The sequence below is a fragment of the Pelophylax lessonae genome (assembly GCF_965119305.1).
Source record: "Pelophylax lessonae genome assembly, chromosome: 2".
Classification (NCBI taxonomy): domain Eukaryota; kingdom Metazoa; phylum Chordata; class Amphibia; order Anura; family Ranidae; genus Pelophylax; species Pelophylax lessonae.
Window position 1 is genome coordinate 670608468 of NC_138769.1, and position 12411 is coordinate 670620878.

At 39.9% G+C, this 12411-nt stretch overlaps 2 protein-coding genes across 2 annotated transcripts in view; both read left to right on the forward strand.

Moving 5' to 3' along the window:
- LOC309545982 (matrix metalloproteinase-18-like) overlaps positions 1-12411 on the forward strand; it is a 320845-nt gene that overhangs the window by 167571 nt on the left and 140863 nt on the right. The window lies entirely within an intron of this gene.
- Positions 1-12411, forward strand: part of LOC309545988 (matrix metalloproteinase-20-like) — a gene marked incomplete at its 5' end in the record, with an annotated part of 120425 nt that overhangs the window by 34695 nt on the left and 73319 nt on the right. The window contains one exon of the mRNA XM_082245453.1: positions 790-1034. Within this exon, the coding sequence (XP_082101579.1) occupies positions 790-1034 (245 nt within the window). The remainder of the gene's footprint in view (positions 1-789; positions 1035-12411) is intronic.

Below are 12411 nucleotides of genomic sequence, written 5' to 3' on the forward strand. Positions count from 1 at the left end.
TTCCTGTAAATAATTGTTTTTTAGCTACAGATGATTTTTCCACCAGGATGTCTTTATGGTCCTGAATCTGTTTTGTGGTAAATAAAGTGCTAAATAGTTCAAAATCCAGCCAGTAACAGATACTATTAAATAAATAAAGTGACAACAGTCATCCTTTACAAAATAGGATCAGAATGTGGCAGTTCCCGGGAAATTTTTATTGCTGAAGGATCAGAGCTAGACTGGTGCAGAAAGCTCCACTCCTGTCCTGGTGTGTGCTGCTTATTCGTGGGCTAAAATTACAGGGTATCCTGGGAATTAAATGTCTTCTGTAGTTGTATAGGTTATTTTAAAATGTCTGCCAAACCAGCTGGGAATTGATAATACTATAGATATCTTATATTTGCGAAACACACTACCGTGTCCTGCTGTTCTCAAGTGTGACTTGAGAAAGAAAGTCTTGACTGGATATACACTTAAATTGATGCAAAACATTAATGGTGTGGGCTGGGGACACTGGGTATAAAAACCTTCAAAAATTATATGTTGCCAGTTTTACACTGATTAAGCACCATGTTTAACTACAAGGTAACTCTAAACTAGGTAATTCCAGCTTACTGCATATAGTTATTAAATCCAACAATAATTAAAAAAGATGATGATATCCTCCAACTGCCCAACTTTTCAAGGGTCTCATGTAGCTCATAATAATTATAATCCAGGTAACACATAAAAACTAACTGCTATCCACAGTATTCACCACTTGTCAATGTTAAATGTGATAATTATGGTATTGACTGTCAATTATAGAAATATCTCGAAAAATATTATGGTGATGAAAGAAGAACTCACATGGCTGAAATGGTGACCGGTGACATTCTGATGTCAAGAAAAATCAAGAAAATGCAAGAATTTTTTGGTTTACATGTGACGGGAAAACTGGACTATTCAACCCTGTCGGTAATGAAGAAACCGCGCTGTGGCATGCCAGATGTGGCCAATTATCATCTCTTTCCCGGGGAGCCCAAGTGGCAAAAGAATACTCTAACTTACAGGTAACTATTGTGGAAGGATTAAAAGATGCAAACTGTGCAACATAACTCTCAATTGTCCCTATTTCAGCAGACACCCATTTTGTATACCATGACTTTGTGTGATCAAGCAAGACTCCATGTGGTTTTGGTCACACGTAAGTAGATTAAAGCATCATAAAGTCTACTAGTTAAAGGGTCTCAAAACAATTTGGTCAATGATTTAAAGCACAATCAGAACAAACCTTTTTCTTTTTTTTGATAGAACATGGAAGGGTCAAAGTCCCATTTGGTTTTTATTGCTGTATGTGTCCTTAATGGGGAGATTCCCCTCACTTTCTGCGAGGAGGAAACAGCCAAAAACAACATTTTTAGTAGAGTGAGAGGATTAGAATGTCTGATAATGTTTTTACTGCTGCTTGCTCCATTGTGTTCCTGGTGACAACCGTTTCTCCGATTTCTTGTGCATTACTTTTAGGTATTAAAACTGCATGTTCATCAGTTTGTCCTAAACTGTCACCCACATTCATTTTGGAAAGGTGCTCAGCCAATTGTGGCGCTGTACAATTCCAAAGTCAGAACATAACCAGCAATCTGAAATGGAGAAAAAAAAACTAGCGGAAATTGTATTTATCAATCTAGACCATATGAGATGGGGTGCGAGTAAGGGACAGGCCTGCTTAGACATATGTCTGCTTTCAAAATAGGTTCCATCTACATTCTTTGATGTACAGTATGAACGGTATTTATTTATTTTTTTTCCTGTTGTTGTAGGCTTGATAAGCTTATTTTTTATAGGTTTTTTTCTGTCTTTTGTGTCCATGTTTATATGTTTATAAAAAAAAAAAACTCGAAAGTAAAATCTAAATTAAAAAAAAAATGTATTAAAATCCTGTAGAAAACAATGCTATGGAGGCAAACAGGCCTCCATTATCAGGGTGACAAGACATAGCGCTTCAGTGTATATCTTGTCATCTTAAAAAAGAAGGCCAGCATGCTTCTGAAATGTTGCTTTCTATGGGATTTTTTTCTTCTTTGCATTTTGGAGTGCTGGCTATTTTTTGACTCTAAAAATTTAAACCTGATTGAGCATGTAATTCTTCCCCACTACCTATATCCAAAATAATACAAAAAAAAATTGAAGTTTTTTTTACACCTTACGTCTGGAGTTACGCCTTAAAACATTAAAATATATGTATGCGCTGACATAATACTTTTCTAGAACCAGAATTTCAGCATTAAAGTAGTTACAAAACATTTTTTACCTTAATGTATTCATGGAAAAAAGGTAAAAAATGTTTGGGTAGTAGCATCCCCTTTAATCCCCCCCCCCCCCCCCCCATGCAGTATCTCACAAAAATTAGTACACCCCTCACATTTTTGTAAATATATTATTATATCTTTTTATTTGACAACACTGAAGAAATGACACTTTGCTACAATGTAAAGTAGTGAGTGTACAGCTTGTATAATGGTGTAAATTTGCTGTCTCCTCAAAATAACTCAACACAGCTATTAATGTCTAAACCGCTGGCAACAAAAGTGAGTACAGTGGAAATGTCCAAATTGGGCCCAAAGTGTCAATATGTTGTGTGGCCACTAATATTTTCCAGCACTTCCTTAACTCTCTTGGGCATTGAGTTCACCAGAGCTTGATATCACGAAGCTGGTGGATGTTAGAGACCTTGTGCTCCTCCACCTTCCATTTGAGGATGCCCCACAGATGCTCAATAGGGTTTAGGTGGGGAGACATGCTTGGCCAGTCCATCACCTTTACGCGCAGCTTATTTAGCAAGGCAGCGAGCGGTCATCTTGGAGGTGTATTTGGGGTTGTTATCATGTTGGAATACTGCCCTGTGGCCAGTCTCCGAAAGGAGAGGATCATGCTCTGCTTCAATATGTCACAGTACATGTTGGCATTCATGGTTCCCTCAATGAACTGTAGCTCCCCAGTGCCAGCAGCACTCATGCAGCCCCAGACTATGACACTCCCACCACCATGCTTGACTGTAGACAAGACACACTTGTCTTTGTACTCCTTACCTGGTTGCCATGACACACGCTTGACACCATCTGGACCAAATAAGTTTATCTTGGTCTCATCAGACCACAGAACATGGTTCCAGTAATCCATGTCCTTAGTCTGCTTGTCTTCAGCAAACTGTTAGCGGGCTTTCTTTAGAAGAGGCTTCCTTCTGGGATGTCAGCCATGCAGACCAATTTGATGCAGTGTGCAGCGTATGGTCTGAGCACTGACAGGCTGACCCCCCACCCCTTCAACCTCTGCAGCAATGCTGGCAGCACTCAGATGTCTATTTCCCAAATACAACCTCTGGATATGACGCTGAGAATGTGCACTTAAATTCTTTGGTCGACCATGGCGAGGCCTGTTCTGAGTTGAACCTGTCCTGTTAAACCACTGTATGGTCTTGGCCACCGTGCTGCAGCTCAGTTTCAGGGTTTTGGCAATCTTCTTAAAGCCTAGGCCATCTTTATGAGAGCAACAATTCTTTTTTTTTCAGATCCTCAGAGAGTTATTTGCCATTAGGTACCATGTTGAATTTCCAGTGACCAGTATGAGAGAGTGAGAGCGAGAACACCAAATTTAGCACACCTGCTCCCCATTCACACCTGAGACCTTGTAACACTAACGAGTCACATGACACCAGGGAGGGAAAAGGGCTAATTGGGCCCAATTTGGACATTTTCACTTAGGGGTGTACTCACTTAGCGGTTTAGACAATAATGGCTGTGTGTTGAGTTATGTTGAGGGGACAGCAAATTTACACTGTTATACAAGCTGTACACTCACTACTTTACATTGTAGCAAAGTGTAATTTCTTCAGTGTTGTCATGAGAAAATATAAAATGGAATATTTACAAAAATGTGAGGGGTGTACTCACTTTTGTGAGATACTGTACTTACCTGTGCCCTCATTCAATCCAGTGCTGTGAATATCTGCAGCGACGCTCTCCCCTCACTTCCTAGCCTCACAGGTTGTGCTGTTGCAGCTGGAGCCGTTGGCTCCTGCTGCTGTCAATCAAAACCTGAGACAAGGGAGCAGGGTTTCTATAGACACAGGCAGTAGGGCTCAAGAGCCAGCCAGCACAAGTGCTCACATAGGAAGCAACTTTCTATGGAGGCACTCGCTGAAGCGGAGGAACCAGAATAGCCAGCACGAGACCTGACAAAAAGAGGTTCGGGGCTAAGTATAAGAGGTAAGACTAAACCTTTTTGTAATATTTTTTCTTTAATTTTAATTTTTACAATCAATTTAAAGTGATACTTTTCCCATCTAATGTTTAAAGCTTTGCTGTATGATTTTACTGAATAATGTTTATTACATTTTAAAGGAAAAGGGTATGATTAGGGAGAACCATAAGCAATCAAATAGGTATCTGTTGTGCCATATATTTCCTCATTTAAACCTTTTGATGCCAGTTTTGTCTTTACATTTTTTGTGTATGTGTTAAAGTAGAACTGTATGCAATTTTTTTTCTTCATTTTGGGTAGAGTAAGACGGGGGGGGGGGGGGGATTATAACCTCTGTAAGGTTTATTTCTGCTATCTGTGTCACATTGAGGAGATTTACCTTCACTTCTCGTCCCATAGCTAAACAGGAAGTGCTAAGAAGTCCCTGCAAATTAAGGGAACATTTCTCACCAGAACTAGTGTTCCCAGTGAAAGATTTCCCCCCTATTACTTTTCTTGGGACAACCTTCTTTCTTTTACTTTCACTTTCAATGATAACAGTAAACAGGACAAATGGAGAGGGTTAATCTCCCCAGAGGTGGAGGACTTGAGTCACCTGACTTGACTTAAGTCAGACTTAAGTCACCAGTTTGAGGACTTGGGACTTGCTTGACTAAAATGAATAAAAGACTCGACTTGACTTTGACTTGGTATTCATGACTTGAGACTTGACTTTGACTTGAGACATATGACTCGAAATGACTTTACTTTTTTAGGTTATTAAATATTTGCATTTTCTCAAGATGTGTTAAAGCAAAATGAATGTGCCTGTTATGTTTCTGACACCACAGTCACTTAAAACATCTCAGTGTGTCTGATTTTTAGGACACTGGCTGTTTAACAATGGAAATACTTAACATGTTTTTAGTGACTGTGGTGTTGAAACATGACCGGACAAAGGATTTTGAGCTGTTTGGGCATTCAAAGTGTTTCTTTAATATGCCAAGAAAAAAAGCACTAAGCGGTTTTGTTAATGTTGAAAATAAAACAAAACCTTTCCTGAGCACTGACTTTTAACTGATTTAAAGGTGAAAATTGGGGTAGATCAGTATTTTGACTTGATTTGTGACTTGACCAAAATAAATGACTTGACTTGACTTGCTTGACTTCTAGCAGGGACTCGACTTGACTTGCTTGCTTTTCGCCACAGTAACTTGGGACTTGCTTGAGACTTGCACATGTGTGACTTACTCCCATGTCTGAATCTCCCTAATGGGGACACAAACAGCAATAAAAATTCAGAGGTGTTCTAATCCCTTTCTAATCTATCCAAAACTGAAAAAAAAAAAAAGTTTTGCCTTTAGGTATCCTTTAAATACCTGAAGATTAGGCCTGAAGTTTAGTCTAAACCACCAAACATTATATGTATTGTATTCTGAAAGCAGGGACCCTGGAAAATAAAATGGTAGCAATTGCAGTTTTTTTTATATCACAGGATATTAGTTGATTAAAGAGCAAATAAATGCAATTCCTTACTCCAATTTTTCGACAAAATATAAAGGATGACCTTGCATTAGGTAAAAAAAAATAGCCAAGGTGTCAATCCTTAAAATTGGACGCACGCGTCAGACAGCAACAAACTTCAGTCCCCAAAATTGTCCATATGCGATGCTTTAAAAGCCCTTACAGGTCATCAGTTTAGAGTTAACTGTGATATGATGGCCCTAGAATTATTGCTGGCCACTCTGGCATGTGTGGCAATATGTGATATGTTAAGCGCAATTATAGTTTTCATACATAAGCACTAGGGATGATCGAACGGTTCGGGTCGACCATCGGTTCGGCACGAACATTGGGTGTTCGAGGTTCGGCCGAATTTAGAACTTTTTGCCCAAAACGTTCGGAATTCGGCAACCAGAACCGACCAAAATGCAATGGTTCAGGAAATGGGCTTTAAAACCCAGTGATTGGACCAGAACCATTAGTAAAAGCCAATTGAGGGGGCAGGAGAATGCTAGGAATGTGATTGGAGTGACTAGGGGGTCCTTAAGCCAATCATTAGTGAATACGCCCCCCAGTATATAAGATAGCCCCCGCCAAATTCCTAGCATTGTTATACTGGACATGGAAGAGAGTGGAAGCAGTTCTGTTAATTTTACTTTAAAAGTGTCATTTAGCATTTATTAGTGTGAGGAAAGGGATATCTAGTGTAGTTAGGGTGCTCTTTTACACTTTAGTTAGCTTCAAAAATTTAGTTTCTGTAGGTAAAGTGTGAAGTGTCAGGGTGACCGTAATGTAGTGGAGGGTGAACTGACAGTGACTGCTATGGCAGGGTGACCAAACCCTTCCATATCAGGGTGACCACTATAGAGAAAAGCTAGTTTCTCTCAAGTCACTTTTGCTGCAGTAATATGGCTTCGCCCCCGTCAGCATTCTTTTTGGCTGCAGGCGTCTATAGTGATTTTTTGAGCACATGTTTGGAGTCAGGCATGACATCTGAACATGTGTATAGGGGGTATATATACACACACATGTCTGTATATATACACCTGCGTATATATAGGTGTGAAAGGAGCAGAAAAAACTACTTGCGCTAATGAAATAATTAACACCAATATAGTTACACTCCTATCACACCTATATATGTCTAGGTGTGTATATACATATAGGTATATGTGTATATACACCCGTATACACAAGTTCAGATGTTTTGCCTGCCTCCAAAGAACCCCAAAAAATGCCCAAAAAAACGCCCAGGTGTGTTGTTGCAGGCATTTTTTGGGGGTTTTTGGAGGCAGGCAAAACATCTGAACTTGTGTATACAGGTATATATACCACTATACACAAGTTCAGATGTTTTGCCTGCCTCTAAAGAGCCCAAAAAAACGCCTGCTACTAAACCGGCAAGGTGTGAAAAGCGAGAAGCCACTAACCTGTTCTATAATTGCACTAATACAAATGATCTTTTTTTCATGGTTCTGGACATGCTACAGAGCTGAAACTTCACAGGTACACCTTTTAGACCACCCAGACACAAAATCACACAAAAAAAGTTCTTAAAAATTTAAACTTCTGATAGAGAGACAATTATTGAAAAAATAAAAAAAAATTAAAAGAAAAAAAAAAATTATTTGGATTTAGTATCTGGGGGGTCTAAAAAGTGTACCTGTGAAGTTTCAGCTCTGTAGCATGTCCAGAACCAGAAAAAAGATCATTTTTCAGTAGAGCAGGGATGGTGGTACCCTCCTTTTACACCTATATATTGTGTATATGGGATTGTATGATTTTTTTTTTTTGTTTGTTTGTTTTTTTATTGGTTGAGCTAGATGGACGTGTGCCTTTTTTCAACCTGACTAACTATGTAACTATGCAAATATAAGATTTAAGATTTCCCATCCCTCTGTCTCAGTGACAATGGTCACCAGGAGATAAAGAATAAATCTACCTAGCTGGGACACAGACAGCATAAAAAAAATTGACAGGGGTACTAATCCCATCCCACTAACTGTAAAGCAGATGGGCAAAATGAGAAAGTTATTTTTCAACATTTTTAGGTCTGCTTAGTTGCCTAATAGCTGTTGAAAGATGGTTACCAAAAGAAATACATACTGTAAACAAAGAATCCACAAGAATGGTCATACAACTGTGCATGCTATGATGCAAGTTTTTTTTCACAACATGAGGTTATTTTGTAAGCAGAAATTGTCAACTATCTGGAAAATATTATATAAAAATACCAAGCAATCTAGATTGTTATCTCTTCCTTTTTTCTCCCTTATAATTAGATTGTTTTCCTGGATAGTTAGCCTAGACAGTGCAATGGCCTTACACTGAGTAAACTGCTGCTCAAAGTATGCAGATATTGTACTGTACTCAGCCTACATCAGCCAAGCTCTTCCTACTCAAACTGAAGAAGCTCCAGCTGGTGATACTAATGAATGGGCTGAAAAGTACTTCTTGGATAATAATTAAAAAAAAAAAAGAATTGAAAAGTAATTCTTGCAACCCTACTGCCATCACCAAATCTAAGGGGAGAGGCTTGGATAATTTTGTATGTGACTTTTTTTTTACACAATCCTTGCAGGCCTTAACCCCTATGCTCTGTCCCACAAGGAATCCACAGAGAAATTATTACACTTGACTATAATAGCTCTTACCAGTAGCTGGTCAAAGAATTCTATAATTTTTTTTATTTCAAACTTGAAACGCGTCGGTGACACCAGACGCAACGTCCACACGCCCCCTTACCCTGATGATGTCAGTTACGCGCTGACGAAACGTGTCGGGAAGTAGGATCGTGATCGCGCTACCACGTCACTTCCGGCTCCTGGTGGAACGCAGGTGGAACGCAGGTGGAACGCAGGTGGAACGCGGAAGCGGCGTTCCATACCCGGAGACCACGGTTGTGTTCATGATATGCCCTTTGTAAACCTGTACCATGTAAGTGCATATCATTTATTACCATTAAATTACACTTTTTAACCGTACTTCACCACCTGAGTCCTCTTGTTTCTTTCCTGGGTACGTTTTATGGGAGTCCATCCCCAGCTTCAGTGAGTTTAAAGGAGGACCTGTTTGGAGTACATTGGAAGTGTTGCCTGTCCTGGTATCGGGTGTTTATACCCCTGGTGTCCTGATTCTGCCTATATTGACCCCCTGTAACTTAAGGGGTCTACTCCATCCGGTAAGCCTTGAGTGCACACCGGGTGTTCCTGCATATTTGGTGGAGGTGTCCATAACCTTTCAAGTGCTGATATTATTGCCATCATCATATCTACTTTTTCTATTGGACATTCATTACTACGGACTATTTATTTATTTATATATTTATTGGCACTATATATGTTTAGTTCACCTCATCATTCATTTATGATTGTACAGAATTTATTGACCTTCTGTTAATTATTTATGCACTTTAACCGCTTGCCGACCACCGCAAGTACATATACTGCGGCGGTCAGCCCCGGCCAGGCAAAGTGACCTACCAGTACGTCACTAGCCTGTGAGCCAATAGCGGGCAAGGGCGTGCCGCCGGAGGCGCGCTCCCGCCCCGACTCGTTCCCTAACAAGTCCGTGCGTGTGACCGGCGGACCCGATGTCCGCAGGTCACTCGCGATCGTCCGCTGTGAAGGGAGAAAGGCAGACGGCTAATGTAAACAAAGCCTCCTGTCATTCTTCCCTGTGTAACATCAGAGATCTAACGGTCCTGCTATGTAGGACCTTAGATTTCTGCTGTTACATGTAAAGCCACATACCTGCACAGTTAGAAACACGCCCCTAGGGACACACTTAACCCCTCCTTCCCCAAAAAAGTTAACCCCTTCCCTGCCAGTGTCATTTTTACAGTAACAGTGCATATGTATAGCACTGATTGCTGTAGTAATGTCACTGGTACCCCCAAAAGTGTCAAAAATGTCAGTCAAGGGTCCGATCTGTCTGCCGCAATGTCGCAGTCCCGCAAAAAAATCGCAGATCGCTGCCATTACTCGTTAAAAAAAAAACAACAAAAATTACAAAAATCTTTCCCTTAGTTAGTAAACGCAATAACTTTTGCGCAAACCAATCAAAATATGCTTATGGTGATTTTTTACCAAACATATGTAGCAGAAAACAAATTGGCCAAAAATGTTAAAAAATTTAGATTTTTAAATTTTTTGGGGGGGGAATTTCATATAAAAAAATGTGAAAAATATTGTTATTTTTGCAAAATTGTCGCTCTTTTTTTGTTTATAGCGCATGATCAAAAAATCGTACAGGAAAAAAAGGAAGTCAAATTAGTTTAGGTACAGCGTTGCACGACCGCGCAATTGTCCGTTAAATTCGCGCAGTGCCGAATTGCAAAATAGGGCCTGGTCAGGAAGGGGGTAAAATGTTATGGGGCTTAAGTGGATAATATGCACCTTATTTTTGCCTTGATTGTAAGGTCTTTATTTTGCACCAGTTTTCTTTAGTTGAGCGCAACTTTTATTTAGCAATATTTAATATTCCTCGTATGTACAGTTTAAACAGCAGGCAGTGGCATGGTCAAATAACAGGCTAGGGTCAGTGGCATAAGGGGTGTGAAAGTAAATGGCAGGAATTTATAATTATGTTTACAATACTTCACTAGTAATGTAGAGAAGTATGGTAACAGCGGAAACAGTCATCTATGCAGATGCTTGGTTGGTAAGGACACTGGGGACAATAAAAACAGGTGTCTTGTCTGACTCGTCTTATGGAGCACACCCTACATCTTTTCTGACATATTTGACCTCTTTCTCCAGGAGGGAATTTTTCAGGAAAATGGCATTCATGGAGTCTGCTCACTGAATCTGAGCGATTGATGAGAGCCTGTAATTGTCTTGTTTGTGCCTCCACTTAATAACCAATATATATTAAAAAAGAATAGCGCAACCATGCAAAAGAAATGACTATTAAATATGGAGACAATCCATAAATAAAAATGGGGATTTAGTCCCACCATATGGCCATATCGTGCTCAAGCCCACAACTGCGTCAAAGTACCCCATTATCAGTGGGTCCTACACTATCCATAAAAAAGGGGTGAATCCAGCCTCTCCAACCCTTGGAGACAACACTCCTTGCTGGGATGGATGTGCTAATGCACTACAAAGGACTCCTCCTATATCTACTTGATGGTGGACTCTGATAGAGTACAGGTGTGTGTGGGGGGTGGGATGCTCAACCCCAGAAGTCTGGTCAGACCGAATACATAATAAACAAGCAAAAAATGGGGGAGCAAACCCTGAACATGTATATCTAAAGCCGGTGCAGCTATGGACCAAGCAACATGTATATTAAAAAAGAATAGCGCAACCATGCAAAAGAAATGACTATTAAATATGAAGACAATCCATAAATAAAAATGGGGATTTAGTTTATTGATTTTTTATTTATGGATTGTCTCCATATTTAATAGTCATTTCTTTTGCATGGTTGCGCTATTCTTTTTTAATATACATGTTGCTTGGTCCATAGCTGCACCGGCTTTAGATATACATGTTCAGGGTTTGCTCCCCCATTTTTTGCTTGTTTATTATGTATTCGGTCTGACCAGACTTCTGAGGTTGAGCATCCCACCCCCCACACACACCTGTACTCTATCAGAGTCCACCATCAAGTAGATATAGGAGGAGTCCTTTGTAGTGCATTAGCACATCCATCCCAGCAAGGAGTGTTGTCTCCAAGGGTTGGAGAGGCTGGATTCACCCCTTTTTTATGGATAGTGTAGGACCCACTGATAATAAACGATATGGCCATATGGTGGGACTAAATCCCCATTTTTATTTATGGATTGTCTCCATATTTAATAGTCTTTTCTTTTGCATGGTTGCGCTATTCTTTTTTAATATACATGTTGCTTGGTCCATAGCTGCACCGGCTTTAGATATACATGTTCAGGGTTTGCTCCCCCATTTTTTGCTTGTTTATTATGTATTCGGTCTGACCAGACTTCTGAGGTTGAGCATCCCACCCCCCACACACACCTGTACTCTATCAGAGTCCACCATCAAGTAGATATAGGAGGAGTCCTTTGTAGTGCATTAGCACATCCATCCCAGCAAGGAGTGTTGTCTCCAAGGGTTGGAGAGGCTGGATTCACCCCTTTTTTATGGATAGTGTAGGACCCACTGATAATGGGGTACTTTGATGCAGTGGTGGGCTTGAGCATGATATGGCCATATGGTGGGACTAAATCCCCATTTTTATTTATGGATTGTCTCCATATTTAATAGTCTTTTCTTTTGCATGGTTGCGCTATTCTTTTTTAATAACCAATATATGCTGGAGTCTTCTTCTGGTGAAGATTGCAGAAGAGGGGCAAATTTGTGTAGTAATTATCCACATATAGATGGTAGCCCTTTTCAAGGATTGGATATACAGTCAGGTCCTTAAATATTGGGACATCTACACAATTCTAATCTTTTTGGTTCTAAACACCAAAATGGATGAAATGAGACAAACAAGATGTGCTTTAACGGCAGACTTCCAGCTTTAATTTGAGGGTATTTACATTCAAATCAGGTGAACGGTGTAGGAATTACAACAGTTTGTATATGTGCCTCCCACTTTTTAAGGGACCAAAAGTAATGGGACAGATTAACAATCATAAATCAAGCTTTTACTTTTTAATACTTGGTTGCAAATCCTTTGCAGTCAATTACAGCCCAAAGTCTGGAACGCATAGACATCCCCAGACGCTGGGTT